General features: G+C 44.2%; 1 protein-coding gene across 4 annotated transcripts; it reads left to right on the top strand.

Moving 5' to 3' along the window:
• MATR3 (matrin 3) lies at positions 1-23,036 on the top strand. 4 transcript variants are annotated; one of them, XM_069968203.1, is made up of 15 exons: positions 1-219; positions 5,989-6,887; positions 8,174-8,235; positions 10,220-10,246; positions 10,523-10,761; positions 11,064-11,104; positions 11,911-12,036; positions 13,663-13,788; positions 14,598-14,768; positions 14,875-15,006; positions 16,936-16,979; positions 18,452-18,818; positions 20,528-20,837; positions 21,086-21,207; positions 22,019-23,036. In XM_069968203.1, the coding sequence occupies exons 2-15, from the start codon at positions 6,132-6,134 to the stop codon at positions 22,061-22,063; spliced, it is 2,568 nt and encodes an 855-aa protein (XP_069824304.1). In that variant the 5' UTR covers positions 1-219; positions 5,989-6,131; the 3' UTR covers positions 22,064-23,036. The 4 variants fall into 4 exon arrangements, with proteins under 4 accessions (XP_069824304.1, XP_069824289.1, XP_069824312.1 ...); XM_069968188.1 differs by having other exon boundaries at positions 2-219; positions 11,908-12,036; XM_069968211.1 differs by lacking the exon at positions 5,989-6,887 and adding an exon at positions 4,572-4,652 and having other exon boundaries at positions 8-219; positions 11,908-12,036; positions 22,019-23,035.
• The last annotated feature ends 4,220 nt before the right edge of the window (positions 23,037-27,256 follow it).

Below are 27,256 nucleotides of genomic sequence, written 5' to 3'. Positions count from 1 at the left end.
ATCAGCCTCTCTCTACTTCCTCTCTAGCCCGCCGGCCGTGAACTCTATGGTTTACGTAGCCCCTCCCACTTCTCCACGCCGTGACCCAATACCCGGAAGCGGAAGTAGAGGACGCAGACGTTGTAGTCTAGTCACGTATTTGGATCTGCGCGTCCGCGGCGTGTGGTGGTGGAAGAGAAGCGGTGACCGTTGTGTACGGGCGGCGGAGCGGGGACACGGGTGAGGAGGTTGCTATGGTTACCCTGTATATGAGGCCTAGAGGGGACGGGGGAGGTTTTTCTCGCCATTTTGCCGTCACAGCTCTGCTCGGCCTCTATAATGGAGCCAGGCCGGGGTGTACATTGTTTCTTCATTGTTCCCCTCACGTATAGGTGCTATGTATTCTCCTGTTATTATAGTGGACGCTCGTTATGCATTGTAGCCTAGGATTCTATAGGATCTAATGTTATTTAGAGGGAGTTCTCAGTTTTGATTAATTTTATAGGAATGTTCCTGCATATAAGGCGGTTACCACATATACTGAGGGTTCGGTGCTGATGTCACTTCTATAAATGTAGGGATTAGTGTTGGTGATGTCACATGATCAGTCCTGTATGGTGGCATTGCTGTATTGGTGCCTAAGTGACTGTCCCCCTTCCTCCCCGCCAACCCCAATATGTGAACATTCACTGTGGCCAAACATACATGTGCTGACAATGGGCAGAGTAGAGTAGCGTATACCCAACCCTCAACTTTACCTATATATATATATGGGGGGCGTTGTTCGAAGGCCTGAGTTACGTCCTGTATTATACCCCAGAGCTGCACTCACTATTCTGCAGGTGGGGTCACTGTGTACATACATTACATTACTGATCCTGAGTTACGTCCTGTATTATACCCCAGAGCTGCACTCACTATTCTGCTGGTGGGGTCACTGTGTACATACATTACATTACTGATCCTGAGTTACATCCTGTATTATACCCCAGAGCTGCACTCACTATTCTGCTGGTGGGGTCACTGTGTACATACATTACATTACTGATCCTGAGTTACATCCTGTATTATACTTCAGAGCTGCACTCACTATTTTGCTGGTGGGGTCACTGTGTACATACATTACATTACTGATCCTGAGTTACATCCTGTATTATACTTCAGAGCTGCACTCACTATTCTGCTGGTGGGGTCACTGTGTACATACATTACATTACTGATCCTGAGTTACATCCTGTATTATACTCCAGAGCTGCATTCACTAGTCTGCTTGGGGGGATTACTGTGTACATACGTTACTGATCCTGTATTATTCTCCAGAGCTGCACTCACTATTCTGCTGGTGGGGTCACTGTGTACATAAATTATATTACTGATCCCTAGCTACATCCTGTATTATTCTCCAGAGCTGCACTCACTATTCTGATGGTGGGGTCACTGTGTACATACATAACATATCCTGTACTGATCCTGAGTTACATCCTGTATCATACCCCAGAGCTGCACTCACTATTCTGCTGGTGGGGTCACTGTGTACATACATTACATTACTGATCCTGAGTTATATCGTGTATTATACTCCAGAGCTGCACTCGCTATTCTGCTGGTGGGGTCACTGTGTACATACATTACATTACTGATCCTGAGTTATATCGTGTATTATACTCCAGAGCTGCACTCACTATTCTGCTGGTGGGGTCACTGTGTACATAAATTATATTACTGATCCCTAGCTACATCCTGTATCATACCCCAGAGCTGCACTCACTATTCTGCTGGTGGGGTCACTGTGTACATACATTACTTATCCTGTACTGATACTGAGTTACATCCTGTATTATACTCCAGAGCTGCACTCACTATTCTGCTGGTGGGGTCACTGTGTACATACATTACTTATCCTGTACTGATACTGAGTTATATCCTGTATTATGCCCCAGAGCAGCACTCACAACTCTGTGCTGATCTTGTGGTGGTGCAATCAATGAGATCGTCACTCGTCCGCAGAGCCTTTCCACGACTTGGTCAATCGTGAGGCCAGGCCAAGATGGCTGCATCATTCGTGCAGCCTACCAGCGTCATGATAGTTTTCTGCACATTGAGTGAGTGACTACCCATCATATGAATGCCCATGCCAAATATGCGATCAGCTGATAAATAAGATTGCTTGTTCCACGGCTAATCGCTGGCCGTTCTCTGTTGTTGACGGATTGAAGAAGGACCCCAACTGTCCAATTGAATTCATAGGAACTTTTCTGAGCGTGGGGCCTATCCTCAGTTTCCAGAGAAATAGACTTGTAAATGCTTCTCTGGGGCATAATGGAACTTGTTACCTGACATTAGGATGAATGTGTTTCTAGCATACGCTCCAATCTAGTTCAGGTCCTGGTCTGGTTCCAGCTTTTTCAGCACAGTTTACAGCTCTATTGTTTTATCTCAAGAGTTGTGATTGGATCAGTCTCCTTAAACAACTGAACATTTGACTTGAAGACAAAAGGGGAAGAACTTTGATTTATTGATATCTCTAACCCTTGTTGACTGTAGTTGCCATCCTCGTCGCAGCTTCCTGCTCCACAACCTCCCTGGATTAGAGAGCGTGGGAAGAAGCCCTAAGAGTAAACCACACCGCTCTTCTTAAGAGATTAAGACCTGTCACCAAGACAGTGCTGTCTAATCTATCAGAAATAACGGAGCAGATTGATGTATAACTGTGGGAAAAGATTCAGTATAACTTGTAATTTGTTGATTGAAATCCCTGCTCATTCTGTGCTAAGGAGTCCAGTGGGCGGTGTCACTCAATAGACTGGACCTGGGCCTTGGCATAAAAGTACGCCCCGCCGGAGTACTGGGCTAAGTAGCTGAGCTCACCCTCAATGGCGGGCTGCCGCGATTGCGCCATTAACCCCTTAAAGGAGATATCCTGTGAAAATTTCTATTGAAGTATTGTATTGCCCTCCAAAAGTTATACAAATCATCTATATACACTTATTATGGGAAATGTTTATAAAGTGCTTTTTTCCCTGCTCTTAATACTGCATCCAGGCTTCACTTCCTGGCTAACATGGTGATGTCACTTCCTGGCTAACATGGTGATGTCACTTCCTGGCTAACATGGTGATGTCACTTCCTGGCTAACATGGTGATGTCACTTCCTGGCTAACATGGTGATGTCATGACCCGACTCCCAGAGCTGCGCGGGCTGTGGCTGCTGGAAAGGATGATGGCAGGGGGACACTGAGGGACACAGGGCACTGGAGGGACACTGAGCATCCCCCTGCCATCATCCCCTTCAGCAGCCACAGCCCACACAGCTCTGGGAGTCGGGTTGTGACATCACCATGTTATCCAGGAAGTGACATCACTATGTTATGCAGGAAGTGACATCACCATTTTATCCAGAAAGTGAAGCCTTGATGCAGTAGTAAGTGCAGGGAAAAAAAGCACTTTATAAGCATTTCCCATAATAAGTGTATATTGGGGATTTGTATAACTCTTCGGGGGCAACACAATACTTTAATAAAAAATTTTGCTGGACTTCACCTTTAAACGACGCGACCGCTGCGTTTAAGTGTGAGTGACTGGAGCATCTCCGGTCACTTACAGATGGAACCCCCGCATCTATTAAAATAAAACAATATTGTTCCCAAACAGTGAACGGCGTGAACAAAAAGCGGTAAAAAAACGCAGATTGCTTTTTTTTAAATTACATTTTATGTATTAAAAAAAAATAATAAAAAGCGATTAATACGTCTGGTCTAGAAAAAAATGTTACTAATAAAAACGAGAACATGGCGCAAAAAATGACCCCCCCCCCCCCCCCCATATGACCCCGTAGGTGAAAAAAATAAAAGCTATAGGAGTCACAATAGCGCCATTTTAAATATACCTATTTGCAAAAAAAAAGTTTTACTGCTAATAAAAATAGTAAAACGTAAGAAAACCTAGTAAACCTGCGTATTACCGTGTTCTGACCGACCTATAGAATAAAGGAAAAATGTCAGTTTTACTGTAAAGTGCATTACATAAACGTAGAACGCCCCAAAATTAACAGAATCGTATTTTTTTACTCAAATTCACCCCATAAATGATATTTTGGGGGTTCCGTCATTCATTTTGTGGCAGATTGAAAGACGCCATTACAAAGTACACCTGTTCCTGAAAATAACAAGACCACACATGGCCATGGAGGTGGAAAAATGAGTGTTATGGGTCTTAGAAGGCGAGGAGGAAAAACGAAAACGCAAAAGTGACAATTGGCGCAGTCCTTAAGGGGTTAAGCATGGAAACATCAGAGATTTCTATCAAATTACAAGTTATACTGAATCTTTTCCCATAAAGATATACATCAATCCGCTCAGCTTCTTCTGCTCTATAATATTATGCCCATAGCTTAGGTAGCATTTTCATGATGACGAGTTTCCTCTAAAAATAGAATTTGTTTTCCCCTACCTTAAAAGATTTTTGTCGTATAATAAAATTGGGAACTTCTACTTTAGAATTTACTTCATTTTTATCATAATCCTATAACCTTTCTATTAGTTTGGCTGAAATTAATTTATCCCATCATACTGAATATTAACTTTTGTTTTTAGATCCATCTCTGCAGACTGGCATCTGAAGTGATCCAACTGGCCAGAAGTCTGCAGTTCTGTCCTCTTCACCCCCATTTTATGGTGATGGTGTCCTCCTTACCCCCATTTAAATCTGTCCTTTTAAGCTTTACCTTAATCCGGTTTCCTGTAAGAGGGACTTCTGACTGCTAGTGGCTGACATCAACCAGATATGGGCCTCCTGTTCAGGTGTCTTCTAGTTATGCCAACTAACTATTGGGCAAGACACTTTGTACAATATAGACTATACTATATAGTCTATATATATATATATATACCATATATGATATGCCCTTAGTACATTTTAGGTCGAAAAGGTGGTCCTCTTCATTCTACACCAGTATCACCAGTGAGAAATCCACTGCCTGTTGGCATGTGTTAGTTCTATCTGTGCGGTAAAGAATGTTCTCAGTATGTATACTCTGTAATCATCATTGCCTCCTATAGATGATCGGAGGCCTTGCTTGATTTTTCACTGCTTAGTTTGAGGGGAAGTCAGAAAAATAAAACTTCTCTGGTTTGCTTCAGTAGGATCTAACCATTGTCACATGGTAATAGTTGGCAGAAACTTTATATTGCTTAGTTTACATGTTGATACACCCAGTTTAGCATTTATTAAATTATGCAGTTAAAATACATGTAGCTCAGTACAGTCCTGACTAGAAATGTGTTAAAAACTTCTCATCCAACCATGTAGTAAAGTTTTCTTCCCACTCATCTAGCTGGTTGTTTTACTGCACATCGGTCTGTACCATTTAGATGTGACGTTGAAGTAGTAGTTGAGTATGTACACTTACTTCAGTCTGGTAAGCAGTTCAGAACATCTCTGGCATCAGAGCATCTCTTTAGTATAAAAGAGCAGAGAATCTTACTTTTTTTGACTTCCCTTCGTATCTCGAAAGAGCACTCGGTGTCATGTCTTTACACTTTCATGGTTTGATTTTCTTATATCTTATAAAAACTGGTAAAAATGTTCAGGGGCGCAGGCTACAGTATTTTTAGCCTCATAGTCCATTAAAAACTTGTTCACTTTATGAATTGCATTGGTCCAAACACGTTTTCCTATTTCACTCACCCCCCATTAATCTTGCCTCCTTAATTTTCTTTTTTTCTGGTTGTTGCCCTTTACCCCCCGGTACTACCTGAGAATAGTATTGGTGCAGACATTTTGAGTACTATCTCCTTTAAGTAATGACTCAGATCTATAAGTTCTTCCAGTCCAAGCCAAGAAAGCTCTGTCTCTGCCTCCTATCTTTCCTTCTGTTCCGCCGTTACCAGATCCTTACACTTTGTCATTCATGGGATTGTAAATTAGAACAATGTTATTCTGGTCTTAATTTTTGTTCATATTGTGTCCAGATCGCTGTTATGTTGACTTTAACCACTTGTTTTTCTACAGACTTGTGTGCCGTCTTTCTACTTAATGAAGATACTTCAGTCTTCCTCATAAACACATTCTCAAGGTTAACTATACTCGTTCTCGGGAGACTCTCGTTCTTGTTTTCCTTCTTGCCGTGAACCAGAACACTAGTACATACAACCATGGCTAAGTCCTATTCTCATTCCATGGGCAGAGACATGATGAACCTTGGTCCCGGCCCTAAGTTAGGTCCGCAAGGCTCTCGTAACTTGTTGTCCGGTCCTCCCAAACACTTACCATCTATATTTAGTCTCGGCAGCAGAGCTCCTCCTCCCTTACCACCTCCTCCTCCGCATAGGGATGAACCCAATCAGGCCAAGATCTTGGCCAGCTTTGGTCTGTCTTCTAGGGACTTGGATGAATTAAGTCGCTATCCTGAGGAGAAGATTACTCCTGAAAGTTTACCACAACTTATTCAGCAGATTAAGAGGAGGAGGTCAGAAGACATGGGTATGTTGAGTTACCGAGAGAGACTTCCTCGCGAGCCCTTGAGACCGCCTAGCAATGACTGGGATGATGATGTAAGACCCTACAGAAGAGAGACTTTTGTCGATCGCCCATCTGGTCTCGACCATGTTGTCGATTACGACCATGGGAGCCGCTCACGAGAGCCCCCTTATCGCGAAAGGCTGGATTTAGACGACCACATGAGGGATCGGGAAAGGTTTAGAGACGACGATTACATGTCAGATAATTCTTTCCGTAAGCATGGCCAGGACTATGAGCCCATGGGCTACAGCCAACCACAAGAACGATCTGTCTTTGAAAAGACAAGAGGAATGCCATCCATTAGAAATGTCGACGATTTCCACGGACTATTGCCAAAAGACTTTCCCCATCTCTGTTCCCTCTGTGACATCCCCGTACACACGAAGAAGGTGAGTTTCTACGTTGGTAGGTTTTTTGGGCCAAGTCATGATAGATCTTATGCTTTGGGTTCACTCAGAACTGCGTATGTTCATCTGCCAAAATCCATATGTCTCCCTCTTTCTCCCTATTTTCCTTTCGAATGGCATTCCCTCTTGAATCTTATCTGTATTGGCAAAGTCCGTGCCGCATTGATCTATGAGTGTCTTTTCTCTTGACCCCAGTCTCTCTCACACTGTTCTAAGTTAGGTGGAGTGAGCTATAGAACACGTTCAAAAGCCAGGATGATTCCTATGCAATTCCCTCAGTTCCCAAAATAATAATTTACGGCAATGAGATATTTGCCCAGTTTTAGATGTCACGCCTTCCCTCTTTATTTATAGGCCAAGTAAATTCGTGTGGGTGCCGATACTTGGGGCATTGTGTGAAGATCCATTCTGAGCTCTTGCACTTGGCCATGCCTTCTGCTCAATGTATCTCCTGTTATTTAATCTTATTTTTGGTTCTTCTTTTGGCGCCTCTCGATATCTGATGCTTGACACACACACACACCCCTTCCCTGAGAATTACCTTTATATTTTCACTTAAAAAAATCTAAGCTGTTCCAGGAAAATAGAATCCAACTCTTCACGCTTCTCGTTGTACACATGGACACTTTTTACAGAGATTCCCCTTTTTGTACAAACTACTTTTTATTTTTTCTCCCCTTGATGGGCCACCAAAACTTCTAACATCGTGGAGCATCCATTGACTCGTATATAGAATTGGCTTCACCTATTTTCTGTGGATTGTTTTAAGAGTAGATTAAAGCGAATTGTTGAAGTGTCACTGATCACTGCCCATTACAGAACAGTATTCTTCTCAGGTGGTTATAGCGTGTCCACAGGTTGTCTTATTGGCAGTCTCTAGATCACCCATGCCGAAGTGGAAGCTACAAATTGGTTTTAGGTGGTCACGCGTGTATGCCTTTCTGTAGCTCCCATATCTCTTATTGAGATGTATTAGTTTCTTAGGGTATGTTCATACTGAGTAAAACAGACGGAATTCCGCGGCTTCTCTATGGGAGAGTGCGCACTCCTTCGCTGCCGCCACTCTCCGCTGGAAGAAGTGACATGTTACTACTTAGAGCGGAGAGCCGTGGCAGCGGAGGAGCGCACACACTCCCATAGACAGGCTATAGGACACTAAAACAGGCAGGAAAGCTCTGCCGCGGAATTCCGCCTGTTTTACTCAGTGTGACCATACCCTTAGTTTTTAGGAAATTTGTTCTGTAATACTAACAGTTTCTCTTTATTAGGGCTGGAGTGAGCATGTTAATGGGCCGACTCATAGAAGACATCGTCTGCTGCTGCTCGACGTGTACGTCAAGTATTGTGGTTGTGTTTCTGTTTCATTATAAAAGTTCTATTGCTAAGTCACCTCCTAAAAAGATACTACTACGTTTTCATCTGTAGGAAATAATTTGCAGCTACTCTGGGACTAATACAGTAGGGTCCCTAACCCATTAAGGACAAATAACGTACATCATCGCGCCTTTAGGGGGGTTTATAGAGGGATCACACCGAGACCAGGCCGATCGCCCAGACTTCTCCTTTAAATGCAGCTGTCAAAACTGACGGCTTCATTTAAATGCTTATAGAGTAAATTATTTCTGGACAATCCCTTTAACCCCCTTAAGGAAACATGATGTACCTATCCGTCGCAATCCTGCTCTGAATCCTGCCACTCCCGACTGCAATTTGGGGTTGCGAACTGATTGCTGCGCCCGCTAATTAAGGCACATAACTGACAGCTGCATTTAATTGCCCCCTATAGCCCATCCCTGGTGTCTAGTGAGGGGATCAACCCTCACTAGACACCAGGTGACACCGATTGCAGAGGGGAGATCCCTTCTTCTTACCGAGTTGGGCCTCAGCGTCGCACGGATGCTGATCCCGGCTCGGCAATTCATAGATCTGGGCTGTAGCAGCCCAAAGTAATACAGCACTAATCTAATCGATCAGTGCTGTATAATGTATACTACACTAATCACTGAGACATCAGTATAGTTGTATTAAAAGTACCCCGGGTTAAATTTTATTTAATGTATATGTGTATACAACAAAAAAAAAAAATTAACAAACCCGCCAAAGTACAAAATTGCGCATTTTTGGTCGCGTTAAATCCAGAAACATTGTAATAAAAAGTGATCAAAAAGTCACATATACGCAAGCAAGGTACCAACAGAAGGAACAGATCATGGCGCAAAAATGACACCTCAAACCGCCTCATAGACCAAAGGATAAAAGCGTTATAAGTAAGGCAATAGAGGAATTTTAAGGAAGTTTTTTTTTTTTTTTTTTTAAAGGTTTTAAAAGATGTCAAATAAAAGTTATACAAGTTAAATATCGTTGTAACTGAACCGACTTGAGGAACATGGGTAACATGTCAGTTTTACCATAGGGCAAACTGCTTAACACAACCCCCACACCCAAATAAAAAAAAAAATGCGTTGTATTTTCAATTTCTCTGACCAAATCATTTTATCCTGTTTTCACAGTAGGTTTTATGGAAAAATTAAGTCTGTATTTGCAAAGTACAATTAGTGGCACAAAAAATAAGGGCTCATGTGGGTCTGTAGGTGAAAAAACTCAATTGCTATGGCCTTTTAACAGGAGGAGAAGGAAAGAACGAAAGTTCAAAAGCAAAAATTGGCTCTGTCCTTAACCCTTAGAGGACCCGGCCAATTTCAATGTTTGCATTTTCGTTTTTTTCCTCCTTGTGATTAAAAGGCCATAGCACTTGCATTTTTCCACCTAGAAACCCACATGAGCCCTTATTTTTTGCGCCACTAATTTTACTTTGCAATGACCGGCTGAATTTTTGCATAGAGTACACTGCGAAACCAGAAATAAATTCAAAGTGTGGTGAAATAAAAAAAAAAAAAAAAAAACGCATTTTGTTTATTTGGGGGGGGAATGTGTTTTTACGCCATTCGCCCTGGGGTAAAACTGACTTGTTATGCATGTTCCTCAAGTCGTTACGATTACAACGATATATAACATGTATAACTTATATTGTATCTGATGGCCTGTAAAAAATTCAAACCATTAACAAATATGTCACTTAAAATCGCTCCACGTGGGGAAGCGGCCCTGGACGTACGGGTACGTCCAGGGTCGCCTAAGGGTTAAACGGTTAAGGAAAGACAAACAGGTGCCTTTAATGTCAATGGGGCTGTCACCACACAAAATATTAAAATAATTTGCAAAAACTATAGCACCTAATACGAGCATGAAGATAGCAATATGGAATATATGCTTTGTTTTTGACTTTTTTCTCTTGTTTTCTATCTACAACCTAGATATCCGGAGTGGAATGGACATGGAATGTAAGTGTCAACTACTGTAACATGAGCCATTGTAGGCCAGTCATCCCTAACTTTGAGGGGTGTCTCCATCTGTTTTAAAACTACAACTCCCAACATGCTATTCATGTCATCCTCGGAATTGTGTTGAAGTTTTCTTGTAAAGAGCTTTGTTGGGATTGATCTATCTCTAATGGGTTCTTTTTTTTCAAGTGATTCCTCCTAGTTCTCATGTTTTTTTTTTTTCTTTGAACTAGCCAGAGTAAAAAATATATATTTTTTTTTGGTTTGTTTTTACAGGGGGGATACACTTGTGCTGCGGCAGTCTACAAATCATGCTCCAGGAATACTGGGACCTCCACCTCCAGCGCCAAAATCATTGTTCTCTATGGGAGGCGGACCAGGCGGACCAGGCGGACCTGGTGGACCAGGCAGACCCGGCGGACCTGGTGGACCAGGCAGACCTGGAGGACATGGTGGTCCAGGCGGACCTGGTGGACCTGATGGAAGACGTGGACGCCAACTTAGGCCTCACCTAGGTGTGTAAGCCTTGACTGATACAATACCTGTCCTTTGAAAGGGTCCGGAATCAGGGAGTCCTTTAACTCTCCATAGACAAGTACCCTTATAAGTCCTTCCTTAAACTTCCTCCCCTTTGTTTCTTTGTATTCTCTGTCATCCCTTTAAGGCTTACTGTAGACACCACTGCTTAATATTGCTACGACTTCTGTCGAACCTCTAGTTCAGATTTTAGGACCATAACACACACATTAAAATCTATCTGTACTGCTTTAAAGTAGTTGTCAAATTTTTGAAATTATTGTGCATTCTTTTATCTTAGAAATGGAAGACCATGGACCAAGACGTATGCCGAATAGACCAGTAAGTGCAACTTTTTTGGAATGTCCAGACCAATTCTCTTGCACTCAAACAACGGGGTTGGGAGATGCCCCCATATGCCAAGGCAGCAGTCCAACCTACATCAGGCATATGTCCTGTTTTAATAGTAAATGACACCTTAGGATTTTCTAACCCCTTCCTAAGGCTCGGCATTGGAGAGCAAACTGATGCAGAATATTTAAAGGGGTATTTCATTAAAAAAAAATCTTTCAAATCAAGTGCTAGAGATTTGTAATAAAAAAAAGTATTCAGCTGCTGCATGTCCTGCAGGAAGTGGTGTATTCTTTCCAGTCTCACACAGTGCTCTCTGCTGCCACCTCTGTCCATGTCAGGAACTGTCCAGAGAAGTATCAAATCCCCATAAAGAAAACTCTCCTGCTCTGCACAGTTCATGACATGGACAGAGGTGTCAGCATAGAGCACTGTGTCAGACTGGAAAGTATACACAACTTCCTGCAGGGCATACAGCAGCTGATAAGTACTGGAAGGCTGGAGATTTTTTTTTTTTTAATAGAGGTAAATTGCAAATATTTGACACAAGGTGAAAGATAATTTTTTTTTTTTTTTTTTTGCTGAACTACTCCTTATTTATTAATAAATAATTTTGGTAAATAATGACAGCAGAATCTAGGGAGTTATCCCCAGTGACACAACTGGGTGGGTCGCCAACTGGTTATTGTAGTAGCCAGGGACCTTCTGCAAATCTCCTGCCATGTTACAGCTCCTCATAATGTCTATACTGGGCACCCTGCAACACAATAGTATTGTATTCCCTCCTCTTCCAGCAGGCACTCGGGAGAGTCGTTCATATCATCAACTTTGAGCGAGGAAGGAATCTTAAGAACCAGCTTCTCAGGCTCGCACAACCTTTTGGAGAGATTACCGGCCATCTAATCCTAAACAAAATGAATGAGGTATATATGGTTTGAAGTGAAGAATATTCATATATTATAATATAGCAGAGGTTTCCAGTGTCTGCCTTTACCCAACCTAAATAGGGAACAGCCCCTTACACATCTTGCATATGTACAGTCATGGCCAAAAGTTTTGAGAAAGATACAAATATTAGTTTTTACAAAGTCTACTGCTTCAGTTTTTTAAATGGCAATTTGCATATTCTCCAGAATGTTATAAGGAGTGATCAGCTTAACAGCAATTACTTGCAAAGTCAATATTTGCCTAGAAAATGAACTTTATCCTCCAAAACACATTTCAACATCATTGCAGCCCTGCCTTTAAAGGACCAGCTAACTTCGTTTCAGTGATTGCTCCATTAACACAGGTGTGGGTGTTGATGAGGACAGGGCTGGAGATCAATCTGTCATGATTAAGTAAGAATGACACCACTGGACACTTTAAAAGGAGGCTGGTGCTTGGCATCATTGTTTCTCTACTGTTAACCATGGTTATCTCTAAAGAAACACGTGCAGTCATCATTGCACGGCACAAAAATGGCCTAACAGGGAAGAGTATCGCAGCTAGAAAGATTGCACCTCAGTCAACAGTCTATCGCATCATCAAGAACTTCAAGGAAAGAAGGTTCCATTGTTGCCAAAAAGGCTCCAGGGCGCCCAAGAAAGACCAGCAAGCACCAGGACCATCTCTTAAAAGTGTTTCAGCTGCGGGATGGGGCTACCAGCAGTGCAGTGCTTGCTCAGGAATGGCAGAAGGCAGGTGTGAGTGCATCTGCACCCACTGTGAGGCGGAGACTCTTGGAGCAAGGCCTGGTCTCAAGGAGGGCAGCAAAGACATTTTCTCTGATGAATCCCCTTTCCGATTGTTTGGAAAATCTGGAAAACAGCTTATTCGGAGAAGACGAGGTGAGCGCTACCACCAGTCTTGTCTCATGCCAACTGTAAAGCATCCTGAAACCATTCATGTGTCACAGTCTTGCCTAAAAACATAGCCATGAATAAAGAATGGTACCAGAATGTCCTCCAATAGCAACTTCTCCCAACCGTCCAAGAGCAGTTTGGCCATCAACAATGCCTTTTCCAACATGATGGAGCACCTTGCCATAAAGCAAAGGTGATAACTAAATGGCTCAGGGAACAAAACATAGAGATTTTGGGTCCATGGCCTGGAAACTCCCCAGATCTTAATCCCATTGAGAACTTGTGGTCAATCATCAAGAGACGGGTGGACAAACAAAAACCAACAAATTCTGACAAAATGCAAGCATTGATTGTGCAAGAATGGACGGCTATCAGTCAGGATTTGGTCCCGAAGTTGATTGACAGCAGCCAGGGAGAATTGCAGAGGTCCTGAAGAAGGGTCAACACCGCAAATATTGACTTGCTGCATTAACTCATTCTGTCAATATAAGCTTTTGTTACTCATAATATGATTGCAATTATATTTCTGTATGTGATAAAAACATCTGACAAACACACATAAAAACCAGAGGGCAGCAGATTGTGGAAAATTAGAAGATTTGGTCATTCTCAGAACTTTTGCTCATGACTGTATAATAGGCTTGATACCTAAGTGAACACTTGCTACTAGATTTTAACATACATTTATTTATCTTCAATTTAAAGGCCTTTATTGAAATGGCCAATGCAGATGATGCTATGGCTGTCGTGGATTATTACAGTACAAACCAAGCTATGGTCATGGGGAAGCCGGTCCACGTTCACTTGTCTCAGAAGTATAAACGTATTAAGGTAAGCTCTTATCTGTAAAATTGCTCAACCTTTTTAAAGGGTTATCCAGCGCTACAAAAACATGTCCACTTTCTTCCAGAGACAGCCCCACTCTTGTCTCTAGCTTGGGCGGGTTTTGCTGCTCAGTTCCATTGAAGTGAATGGAGCCTAATTGCAAACCGCACCTGAACTGGAGACAAGAGTCGTGTTGTCTCTGAAAGAAAGTGGCCATGTTTTTGTAGCACTGGATAACAACCTCTTAAAACAAGTATAAAGATTGTACCCAGTGCACGTGGTCAAAGCCTGCTATATAGACAAAGGGATTTTAAAGGAAAACTCCACCGAGAATGTTGCTCTTTCAAATCAACCAGTGTCAGAAAGTTATATACATTTGTAATTTACTTCTATTTAATAATTTCCAGTCTTCCAGTACTTATTAGCTGCTGTATGTTCTGCAGGAAAGGGTGTATTCTTTTCAGACACAGTGCTCTCTGCTGCCACCTCTGTCAATGTCAGGAACTGTCCAGAGCAGTAGCAAATCCCCATAGAAAACCTCTCCTGACATGGATAGAGGTGGTAGCAGAGCACTGTATCAGACTAAAAAGAATATGCCACTTCCTGCAGGACGTACAGCAGCTGATAAGTACTGGAAGACTGGAGATTTTAAAATAGTAGTAAATTACAAATCTGTATAACTTTCTAAAACCAGTTGATTTAAAAGAAAAGAAAAAAAAACACTTTAATTCCCATTTGTCACTTTACTAGAGCAGTTCCACGATCTAAAGTTAAAATGTGATCCGTTGTCTTCAAATCTACCTTATTTTGTACAGAAAACAGAACAGAAGCCTGAAATAAAAACTGAACAAAAAAAGGCAGAAGGCTGCCGCGTCATTCACCTCAGTAAACTACCCAGTGTGGGATACACAGATGCCGCGCTGCTTAAGCTGGTGGCGACCTTTGGAAGAGTGAAGAACTACATTCTGATGAGAGTAAGGAATCAGGTGAGTTTACGCTGGCTGGTTCTTATATAGTTGTGGTTTTTTAGCTTTTGCAGCTAAGCTATTAAGTTGTTGTGATTTTTTTTTTTTTTTTTTTTTTTTTTTTCAGGCTTTTGTTGAAATGGAGAGGGTGGAAGATGCTGAGGACATGGTAAAGCAGTGTGAGATAGTCCCTCTACTGTTCCATGGAAAGGCTTTGAAAGTCGACTTGTCGGGGAGATACAAGACGCTTGTTCTAAAGGTAAGCATTGCAGCAATACAGAAAGATTCACCTGTCTGTGTTCACACATCATTCCAGCAACCATTACATGCCGAAATATGTGAGGTACGACTCGTGCATGCATACACGTTGTTTTAAGTGACAATTCATGCTGTAGTTTACTGAGGTGTGATTCAAGTTGCTGTCACTGACTCTGAGCGTGGTCCTTGGGAATGTGTTGGAGATGTAACTTAGTCCCATTATTACCCCGTCGTTCTTGTCTGTCTTAAAGGGGTTATCCACCGAAGGGTGTTATTACATGGGCCAATGGGGGCCCGATAATAACTGTAAACGAACGCCGATCTGTTCGTTTACTGGGCCTATTCCGCAGCCCGATTATAACAACGGCTGCAGGGACATCGTTACCAATGTCCTTGCAGCCCTTCTTAAACTTTATACATTACCTATCCAGGCTGCAGGGCTCCTCTTGCGGTCTTCTTCTCACTGGGTCCCGTGCTTCAGCTTCAGGGTGGCCTGTCTGAGCTGGGTAGCCAATCACTGGCCGCGGCAGTCCCAGCCTGTCAGCTCAGACAAGCCGCTCTGAAGCTGGAACGCATGGGACCCGGGGAGAAGAAGACCGCAAGAGGAGCCCTGCAGCCTGCATAGGTAATGTATATCGCCAGCCACTGACGCGCACTGCTATTAGACCTAGCAGTGCGCTGTCTGCACCCGACAATTATAGGTTCAAATCTATATCAATTTATTGATACCGTATACTATACCGTATTTATTACACGGAGCGATAATCAGCCAATTCGGCCAATCATCGCTCCGTGAAATAAGCCCCTAAGAGCAAGTCCCCCTGAGTATTTTGAGACCTTTCCTGCCTTTCTAGCTGCTGCCATTCCTGAGTTACAGGTTTTTCTAAAAGCCGATCTATATCCAAGATAGCGCCAGACAGGCAAATCTCCACCTTAGCTTTCGTTCCTGCCCACTGCAGTCTTTACTATTGAACAGTAACCACAGGATAGTTTTTCACAGATTTTGTATCACATTACCATAATATGTATTCCATACTAGCTGCTGATAACAATAACTTTTCATAATACAGAAAACCTAGGCTCAGGTACACATGTAGGTCTATGGAAGCAGCACTTTTACTAGCAGTGAATAGGTGTGAGTTGATAGACAGGTTAGCCGCCCCCAGAGGGGAGATCACATGTCATGTTTCTACATAGGGAGGGAAGAAGGAGCAGCGTGTTGTCAGAGAGGACACAGTACATGAATTTAGACATCCACAGTGGATAAGTATGAGGAAAAAAACAGGGAAAGGGTGCAAGATGGGTTATACATGTATATTAGACATAGGGTGGTATTGGGAAGGGGAATTGTTTAGAATATTGTTTTTGTTACCCGGATAACACCTTTAAATAAAGTTTGTCTGAGTGAGTGTAGAGCTGCCAGTAATTTACTCCATAGTCCACATATAACAGTTAAAAGTTATACCCATATTTATAAAGCCAAAACATGTCCCAGGAATATGTCATTGCTTTTTGATCAGTGAGGATCTAAACTTTGTGATCATAAGAGGGAAGGGGATGTAGCCGTAATGACGCTGCAAACCCGCCACTTTTTTTTCCCCTCTGTACAGCAGCGCTTCCAATCACTGGCTGTGCAGGAATGCACCATAGCCAGACGCCCAGAGGCTTTGGGAAGCAGCCATGAGGTTAGCAGTAGCTGGATTGGCCTGCAACCCAAAGGAAACGCCAGTCTACGTTCTCCAAAATAAAATAAACACCTGATGTCACCTTCATGTCATAGCAGATAGGGTCTGATAAGCCAGTTTCTGGGCATCCTGTGAGTAGGGGGTCCTACTATTTTTATTTTGCACCCCACGCTTAAATATTCATGTGTTTTGTTATGCGGCTTTCTTAGCATTTGTCACCTATTCCTTTTCTTTTTTCTTTGTAGTTCCCAAATAAATTTCTTGAACAAAAGGAAAAGGAAAAGAACCGGTAACTATTTGTTCCTCTTTGTATTGTTTTTTTTCTTTTTGTAATGGCCATATAGGCTTCCGTCAAGTTGTTCTTAGAGGACATATAAGTTAGGTGCCTATTCCACGGAGCGATAATGGAATAGAATATAGAGAACGATCAGCCGATGATCGTGTCATTGGCTGATCGTTCATTTAGGTTCAGACCTAAAATCGTCGTTCGCCACCAGCGCATCACTACGGTTGAATAGCGGTGCGCGGCGGCGACCGGCGATTTCAGCAGCACCGTACATTACCTGTCCGGGCTGCAGGTCGTCTTCTCCCGGTCCCGCGCGGCAGCATCGGCTTCGGAGTGGGGCTGTCTGAACTGACAGACCGCTAAGCCAATCACTGGCCGGAAACTCCGCGGCCAGTGACTAGCTGAGCGGTCTGTCAGTTCAGACAGCCCTGCGCTGATGCTGCCGCACGGGACCGGGAGAAGACGACCTGCAGCCCGGACAGGTAATGTATGAAACAAGGGCTGCAAGGACATCGGTATCGATGTACCTGCAGCCCTCGCTTAACGATCATCGGCCGTGGAATAGGCCCAGTAAACGAGCGCCGATCTAGCAGATTGGTGCTCGTTAACATAGTTGATCGGGCCCTCCTCGGCCCATGGAATAGGACCCTTAGCCAAAAACAGTGTAGTTTAGCTGATGGTTTCCTTCTATTTCTAAACTGGGAAAGACACTATCAGATCCCAGACATCTTAAAGAGGATGTACCATCAGGTACATCCTCTTTAATCTGACCCACGGATCGAATGGCGCCGTCACAGGGAAGCCGGTGCCGCGGCCTGTTTCCCGTGTATGGCGCCGTTCTGTGCATGTGTACCGGTCCGGGGTGAAGCACAGGAGGTAGGCCGGCCCGCCCCCAGTGGGAGGAAATTTCCTCCCCTGTATGACGCGGCTCCCTTAGAATCAATGGAGCTGTGTCATACAGGGGAGGGAATTCCCTCACACTGGGGGCGGGCCGGCCGACCTCCTGTGCTTCACCCCGGCCCGGTATCTGTGCATAGAACAGCGCTGTACACGGGAACCGGGCTGCAGTTCGAAAAACGGACCGCGGCACCGGCTTCCCTTTGATTGCGACGTTCGATCCGTGGGTCAGATTAAAGAGGATGTACCTGGTGGTACATCCTCTTTAATTAACTACTTATTGCCATCCATTGGTGGGGGTCTCAGAGCCATGAATCCCACTGATCTATTCTTCTGTTGGTCTCTAACATCAAAAGTTTACTGAGATTGGAGGAATGTGCTAAGTTATACCTCCTGACTGCCTGCAGAGGGAGCCACACGTATGAGACTTATAGCGTTTACAGAGACCATAATAAATCCCTATGCAGCTAACGTCCCTTAGTAAGTTCACGTCCTTTGTAACATCATAGATAGAGGTGGTTTGTTACTGTATTGAGTGACTTTGTCTCCTAATTTTTTTTTTTAAATGTTTTATACAGTAAGAGAGTTCATTCTCCAGATCGCAAAGAAGGTGTCATGGAGAAGCAGAAAAAGACTGAGGCTACGGAGGAGGGAGCTGGTGATGGAGAGGGTCAGGCTGAGGAATCCGTCGCCGATGACACCGTTCACACTTCAGAGGAAACAGATCAGAAAGATATAGTGAGTGATTCCTGTGAACCTGAGCTTCTCGAGGAAGAAGAGGAGGACGCAGAGGAGGTTGATGAGGAGGAAGCTGCAGCTCTCCTAGAAACTAACAGCTCTATGGCTGATGATGAAGTCTTAGACCCATCTGAGATTGAGGAGAAAGATGGGGGAGACGACCAAACGGAACCAGATTCTTCAGCTTTCTCTGAGGAGAAATTAAAGGTACAAAGAGACTGAATATCATTTTTCCATAATTCCTTGTCATTGTGACTCAGTGTCCAAGGGACATGCTGATATGTGATAGATGATTGTAGCAGGTGGGCACAGTTGGTTACATCACTCCGCCAACATTTGCCCGCCGCAGTCTGCAGCTGGAGCTGCGGAGAAGGAAAGTAGTGCTGCAGTCCATGTCAGATGTATCAGCCTTACAAATACATTGCAGCTTATGTTCTTTTTAGAAACTGTACAACTTAAAGGGGTTATCCAGAAGTAGAAAATGCACAGCTACTTTCTTGCAAAAACAGCGCCATCCCTGTCCTCTGGTTGTGTGTGCGGTATTACAATTCAGCTCCCTTCACTTTAATGGAACGGAGCTGCAAAACTACACCCATACAGGATAGTTAAGGTGCTGTTTCTGAAAGAAAGTGGCCATGTTTTTCTAGGCTTGGATAACCCCTTTTAATTTAGAAATCCTAAAAGGGCCTATTGTAAGGCTTAGGAACCTTGTTTTTTGCAAAAGCAGAGAGCTGCTAAAGAGGGCGTCTTTTAATTTAGCAGACTACCGTGCCCGTGTATTAGAAGGTTGGCACTCAGATTACAGTGAATACCGGCATGTCCGTGACACGTTATGTGTGGATAGCTGCATGTCCGTGACCCGTTATGCGTAGATATCAGCATGTCCGCGACGCGTTCTGCGTAGATAGCGGCATGTCCGCGACGCGTTCTGCGTAGATAGCGGCATGTCCGCGACGCGTTCTGCGTAGATAGCGGCATGTCCGCGACGCGTTCTGCGTAGATAGCGGCATGTCCGCGACGCGTTCTGCGTAGATAGCGGCATGTCCGCGACGCGTTCTGCGTAGATAGCGGCATGTCCGCGACGCGTTCTGCGTAGATAGCGGCATGTCCGCGACGCGTTCTGCGTAGATAGCGGCATGTCCGCGACGCGTTCTGCGTAGATAGCGGCATGTCCGCGACGCGTTCTGCGTAGATAGCGGCATGTCCGCGACGCGTTCTGCGTAGATAGCGGCATGTCCGCGACGCGTTCTGCGTAGATAGCGGCATGTCCGCGACGCGTTCTGCGTAGATAGCGGCATGTCCGCGACGCGTTCTGCGTAGATAGCGGCATGTCCGCGACGCGTTCTGCGTAGATAGCGGCATGTCCGCGACGCGTTCTGCGTAGATAGCGGCATGTCCGCGACGCGTTCTGCGTAGATAGCGGCATGTCCGCGACGCGTTCTGCGTAGATAGCGGCATGTCCGCGACGCGTTCTGCGTAGATAGCGGCATGTCCGCGACGCGTTCTGCGTAGATAGCGGCATGTCCGCGACGCGTTCTGCGTAGATAGCGGCATGTCCGCGACGCGTTCTGCGTAGATAGCGGCATGTCCGCGACGCGTTCTGCGTAGATAGCGGCATGTCCGCGACGCGTTCTGCGTAGATGGCGGCATGTCCGCGACGCGTTCTGCGTAGATGGCGGCATGTCCGCGACGCGTTCTGCGTAGATGGCGGCATGTCCGCGACGCGTTCTGCGTAGATGGCGGCATGTCCGCGACGCGTTCTGCGTAGATGGCGGCATGTCCGCGACGCGTTCTGCGTAGATGGCGGCATGTCCGCGACGCGCTTTGCGTAGATGGCGGCATGTCCGCGACGCGCTTTGCGTAGATATTGGATAAAATACTTGACTGAATTAATATTGTTACCTGTTTGTTTTCAGGGAGAATCCAAGTATTCCGGAAACATAGATGACTTTGTCACTCTGGATGAGGTTGGCGATGACGAAGATTCTGACAAGGTGAAAGCCGTCGAGGGGAAGGCAGAAGGCTCACTCATGGCTAGCTCAACCATGGAAGAAAAAGAGCAAGAAAATGAAGCCGAGGCAGAAGAGGCGGAAGATAAACAAGACTTCAAACCAGCTGTAAAATCTGAGAGTGCTCAGGCCAAAGAAGGCAATGGTCAAGCAAACACTATCCCAGAACTATCTAAGGATTATGTTCTTCCTGCTTTTCAGCCCAACAATCCTGTTGGTGAGTACATGGGAATAATTTTTGAAGACCAGGGCTGTTCTCTACACTCTTGGGGGGCCTTTATTGCAGGTTCCGTTCTGGAGGATTAAATGGAACCAGACTGTGTACTGCAAGATAGACATCGATGGATCCTGAGTGACCCATTGAGTTTAGTGGAGTCCATGTTTCCGTCTGGTGTATAGATGAGGGAGTTGTGGAAAATCAGATATAGTTTTCTTATGTATAAACTTCATGTTTATCCTTTCAAGGAGTGGACTTTGTGGTACCGAAGACTGGCTTCTACTGCAAACTGTGCTCATTGTTCTATACCAACGAAGACGTGGCCAAGGTTACCCATTGCAGTACCTTACCTCACTACCAGAAACTGAAGGTGGGTGTTACATTTTGGCTTACTTTATGACTCTGCGTCAGTAGTTTGTAGCTGGCCGCCCCCTGTTTTGGCAGCCAGGGGATTTGTGTGGGATTGACCTGAGCAAAACTTTGACCACAGCCTATTGTGAAACGCTGTGAGAAAAATTCTCGTAGTCAGGTATTGCTACCAAACCTTTGCTGACTTTAACTCTTTAACGGGTCAATGGATGTGAATTTTCTAAGACCATTTTTAAGTGTTTTCAGTATCTTTGAAGAACAGGATAGCAAGTATAGATATGTAGGAAGGTAGATGTTTAACCCCTTCACGTCAGCAATCGGTATATATACGTTCCTTCTGCACATACCCTGTATAGGGTAGACGGTATAAGGTAGTCAGTGACAGGACAAGCTCCAGTCACTGACTGACTGGGACCCCCACAGCCAGAAAAAAAAGAAAACAAAAACACCAGGATTGCTAATGTTTTAAAATTGGATATTAGAAAAAAAATGACTAAAAAGCGATCAAAACTTTTTTTTATTTTACACCAATATGATATTAATAAAAACTAGTGATCATGGTGCTAAAAATGACACTCCAACCAGCCCTGTAGGTGGAAAAAGCTCTATGGCTCTTAGAAGGGGGGGAGAAAAATTGCATTAATTTTGGGGTTAAAGATAGCTAGAATGTGTGTGTGTGTGTGTGTGTATGTGTGTGTGTGTATATATATAATATTACATACACTATTATAAATGTATGTAAACTCCCTACTATGAGAAATATTCACACTTAAATTTTATATATGTATTTTTTTTTTTTTTCTCACGTCTAGAAACTTCTCAACAAGATGGCAACAAATCCAGGGAAGAAAAACTAAAAGCCTGAGGGAAAAAAACCCAACTTGTTTAATTTGTTCTGTTTATTTTGCAACATGAAAAAGCTGAGGCTTTATGGCAGTCTGCCAGGTACATAGTATTTGGGCAGCAGTGTCCTTTGGTCTTTGACCTGTAGTAGGTTTACATGTCCTAGACCTCTGCTCTCTGATGGGGGATGACGTCTTCCTATACTTCCCATCTGACCACTATATCCACAACCAACTAGTCGAGGCTTGGCAGGATCCTGACGCTGTTGCCCAGCATGTTGTGAAGCCTTGGCTTATTTGGCATGCAGCCCTAGTTAAATGTTTCTATGTTTTTAATACCATTTGATTGCACTCAGCATGTTGTGTTTTTGTATTTTTTATTTTTTTTTTTCAAAATTATTTGTTTTAGAAATCAATAGATCAGTTTTTGATTGAACACAGCCGTAATGTCTTTCTGTTACAAGAAAACAAAGGGGGTCTCTCCAATGTCAGCCACCCTCTAAGTGTACAAAACGGCATGTTACCATTATAAGAATCGTCAGCTTCAACAGTGATGTTCAATGTTCACTCTTTTTGTTTTTAAGCACAATTCCCTGTTCAGTCCCCTTTTTTAGTGTCTTTGAAAACATCCATATATCGTAAATAACTACCTAAGCCTCCTGCAAGAACTTTTTTTGGCTTGTCCACCCCATGACATTTCCCAATTCCTGTACCCTGGCACTTCAATGTTTCAGTTCATAGCAGCCAATCGGATTTCTTTTTCGTACACTTGTGCTAGATAGTAAAGGCTGTATTCTGATTGGTTGATATCAGGCAAAGAATTAAAAAAAGCTACTCCGGGCTGGGGTTATTTTTATTGTATAGCCGGGGAGGGGGTGGATATAGAGGCCGCCGGTCACTTACCTCCTTGGTTCCAGCGCCGGGTGCGCCTCATTCTCCCGTCCTGCTTCCTGGTCTGAGCTGCGGCTTAAGAAGTGACGTCTCAAGGCAGCTCAGCTATTCAGTGGTCGTAGTGGAGTCCCGCCTCGGCCGCTGAATGGCTGAGCTGCCTTGAGACGTCACATCTCAAGCCGGAGCTCAGACCAGGAAGGGGCGGCGCTGGAACCAGGGAGGTAAGTGACCGGCAGCCTCTAGATCCACCCCTTCCCCGGCCCAATAACCCCACCCCAGAGTACCCCTTTAAGTGTTATCATGGGGCTATAGACAGTCATCAGGAGGCTTGTAACTTCATCCTCTGAGAACTTGAACCTACATTAAATAGTGTTTGTCCAATTCAAACCCCACCTGAAAGGGTCATTATTATTATTTGGACCCTTGCCGATCATCTGTTCAGCTCCAACACTTGACGGTGAACAGGGCTGGAAGCTGTCGGCTCCACTCACTGTGTAGAGATGACAATAGCTAATGACAGCTGAGTAGTAGTAGTAACCAGGTCCGACCACTACACATTAAACAGCCAACAATTACTGGCCCTGTTCACTGTTCAGTGCTGGGGGGCCCCTGTCAATAACTGACTAATGACCTATAGCTCCTCAGCCTGTTTTTTTTTTTGCCTAACCCCCCCCCCCCCTATCTGCAGGGTGTGACTATATTCCAATAAGGGACTAGATATTTAACCCTTACCTAGCGGGATGGCAGTAACCCAACCCTTTTGAGCAATGATCAGTATTCACATGGCACTGAATTAAGTTTTCCTGTTAAAGTAGTGAGCAGTTATATGATTAGGGTTAAGGTTACCCGGAGTCTAAAAAGTTCTCGTCTAAAGCAAAGTTTTGTGAGACTTTTTTTTTCTTTTTCAATTTTTTCTTTCCTTTTGTTACGACCCTTTGCCAAACGTTCAGATGTCTGTAAACAGTGTTGCCCTCGTGTGGAGGTGTAGAAATAAAGTGGCCATGCCTATAGCATTCCAGTCATGCTTGGAAACAGATGAATCTTTATGGATTTATTTGGAAATCATTCTAAATAAAGAAAACCTTGTATTTTACCTCTGAGTTGTTTTTTTTATCTGTTTATATATGTGTTGCTGTACTTTATATAATGTCCTTTTGCTGAATACTTGTACCGTATTTTCTGTCATATAAGGCGACTGGGCCTATAAGACGACCCATGACTTTGAAGAAGATTGTCAGAGTTTCGCCTTATACGCCGGAAAATGTTAACCCCTACCTAACCGCAGCAGGTTTTACTAGCTGGAGCCCTGCTGCGGTCAGGCAGGGGTTAACTGCAGCTAAAGAAAAAAACAACAAACTCACCTGATCCGTTTCCGGCGCATGCTGTGTGACGTACACTGCCTGCGCCGGAGGTCCCCAAAACTCTGCCAGCAAGCCGAGCTTCTCCGAAGAGACACTCGTACGTCACACTGCCTGTGCTGGGACCGGAGATGAGCAGCTTCCGGGAATGGGTTACAGGTGAGTAGATTGTTTGTTTGTTTTATTTATTTTATTTTTTTTTATTATTTATTTATAGTGGGTATGCGGCCATTTTTGAGCCTCCCCCACCATATAAGGGTTCCATACCCGGTGTATAGGACGACCCCCGACTTCAAAAAAGATTTTTTGGGGGTAAAAAAGTTCTTATACGCCGGAAAATAGGGTATACTATTGCTTGGCCAAATGTGCATTTTGTGTAACAGAGGAAAAAGTTTGGCACATATGGAATAAAAAAACTGAAACCTTGGATTACGAACATCATTCGTTTCGGGATCAGTAAAGAAGGGGTTAATCAGTTCTCTCCCGCAACCCACAACTCCCAGGTGCCTGCAGACCTGCTGGTGCTGGTACTTACTGGTACCAGTGCAGGCTGCCTGGAGCAGCTATTGGTGAAGGGGTTTATTCAGGGGTCAGAGGGAAGCAGCGGTCATACACCATCCAGCACCACATGCAGGTAAGATGGCAGCAACTCATGCACAGCAGCTGTCTCACTGAGCCTCTGGGGAGTTGAAGCAATCACACCTGGGTTAGGTCTACACACAAGATGTAGGTAGCCTGAACACCGAAGTAGGAGGGCACCACAACCTCACTTATACTCAGTCCTCCAGTAGCAGGGAAAGGTGGTAAGGCCGAGCTGCTCGCTTCCACAGGAGGATCTCCGCAGTTCTACAGAGTGCCTGACTGGGACAGACATCGCAGGAGAGCCGCATGGTGTCCAATCACTGGCAGAGTTGATCAGGTAGCAATAGGTTAAAATGAGAGCTTCTTCTATCCAGTCCAGTATCCAGATAGGGGGCTCTGATTACTGATTCTTGGTTGTTTACATAGTTTTTAAATTGTTGGCTTACTTTGCAAAACGAGTTTCAGACTGTATTTTTGGTTTTTATCTGCAAAGTTCCCTTTTCCTCCTTTTTTGCAAATTCAGTATATCCTGTTTACTGTGAATACTTCTAAATGACTCTGGTGGAGGATGATTGTCGTGTGTGTGTGTGTATATCTCAAAAAACAAAGGGAACACTTAAACAACAACACAATATAACTCCAAGTAAATCAAATTTCTGTGAATTCAAACTGTCCACTTTGGGAGAACCACTGATTGACAATCAATTTCACCTGCAATTAGCAAGACACAATAAAGGAGGGTTCTGCAGGTGGGGACTACAGACCACTTCTCAGTACCTATGCTTTCTGGGTGATAATTTGGTCACTTTAGAATGTTGGTGGTGCTTTCACACTTGTAGTAGCATGAGACAGACTCTACAACCCACACAAGTGGCTCAGGTAGTGCAGCTCATCCAGGATGGGACATCAAAGCGAGCTGTGGCAAGATGGTTTGCTGTGCCTGGTGGCGCTACCGGGAGACATGGAGGAGGGCGACAACCCAGCAGCAGGACCGCTACCTCCACCTTTGTGCAAGGAGAAACAGAAGGAGCACTGCAAAATGACCTCCAGCCGGCCACAAATGTGCATGTGTCTGCACAAACGGTTAGAGACAGACTCCATGAGGGTGGTATGAGGGCCCGAAATCAACAGATGGGGGTTGTGCTCGCAGCCCAACACAGTGCATTTACCAGAGACCAACAGGATTGGCACTGGCGCCCTGTACTATTCACAGATGAGAGAAGGTTCACACTGAGCACATGTGACAAGAGTGGAGACGCTGTGGAGAGCGATCTGCTACCTGCAACATCCTTTAGCATGACCGGTTTGGCAATGCTTCAGTAATGGTGTGGGCTGGCATTTCTTTGGAGGGTTCTACAGCCCTCCATGTGGTCACCAGAGGTAGCCTGACTGATCTTACATACCAAGATGAGATCCTCAGACCCCTTGTGAGACCATATGCTGGTGCGGTTGGCCCTGGGTTTCTCCTAATACAGGACAATGCTAGACCTCATGGGGCTGGAGCGTGTCAGCAGTTCCTGCAAGATGGAGGCATTAAAGCTATGGTCTGGCCGCCCGTTCCCCAGACCGGAATCCCATTGAGCACATCGGGGACATCGTGTCTCGCTCCGTCCACCAACATCACGTTGCAGCACAGACTGTCCAGGAGTTGGCGGAGATCCCTCAGGAGACCATCCGCCACCTCATCAGGAGCATGCCCCGGCGGTGTAGGGAGGTCATACAGACACGTGGAGGCCACACACAATACTCAGCCTCATTGAATGTTAGATCAGCCTGGAGTGTTTTTTTCCACTTTAATATTGTGTGTGACTCCAAATCCAGGTCGCCATTGGTTAATAAATGTGATTTCCATTGATGATTTTTGTGTGATTTTGTTGTCAGCACATTCAACTTTGTACAACATGGGGAGGAGTAAAATATTTAACGTGATGGGAACTCGAAATGGGAATGTCCAATTGATTTGTTCACAGGTTTGTTTGTTTTTTACAGCTCTAAAATAAAATATAACTCGCTATTTCACTTTTTGTTTTTGCAATTTGAGGCTAATTTTGCCTGTCTCAATTTTCAAACAGGGCGCACTGCCAGGGGTTTTTTGCTCAACTTTTTTTCTTTTTTTTTTTTTTAAAGATTATTTGCAAGATCGAAGGAGTATAGAACAAAATGTCCATAAAGAAGAATTAAAAAAGACTGAAAAATACTTTACGTAATCATGCACTTTTCATAAAAGATTTATCTTTCTTCACGAAGGTTTATCAATATTACATTAGTCACGGTCTGACAACCAGATCATATACACAGTGAAACAGAGCATAAAGCAGACAGCTCCGTCCACTATCTACAGGCCAAGACTGGTTACTGCAGCTCTCTTCAAATCAAT

This window comes from Dendropsophus ebraccatus, chromosome 1 (genome assembly GCF_027789765.1).
Source record: "Dendropsophus ebraccatus isolate aDenEbr1 chromosome 1, aDenEbr1.pat, whole genome shotgun sequence".
Taxonomy (NCBI): Eukaryota; Metazoa; Chordata; class Amphibia; order Anura; family Hylidae; genus Dendropsophus; species Dendropsophus ebraccatus.
The sequence above is the reverse complement of the archived record's forward strand: the minus strand, read 5'-3'. Positions and strand labels throughout refer to the sequence as shown.

Coding starts and splice junctions, on each gene's coding strand:
- MATR3 (XM_069968188.1), top strand. CDS start 6,132: ATGGCTAAGTCCTATTCTCATTCCATGGGCAGAGACATGATGAACCTT. Junction 13,789..14,597: donor AGAAGTATAAACGTATTAAG/GTAAGCTCTTAT, acceptor TATTTTGTACAG/AAAACAGAACAGAAGCCTGA. Junction 20,838..21,085: donor TCAGCCCAACAATCCTGTTG/GTGAGTACATGG, acceptor TATCCTTTCAAG/GAGTGGACTTTGTGGTACCG.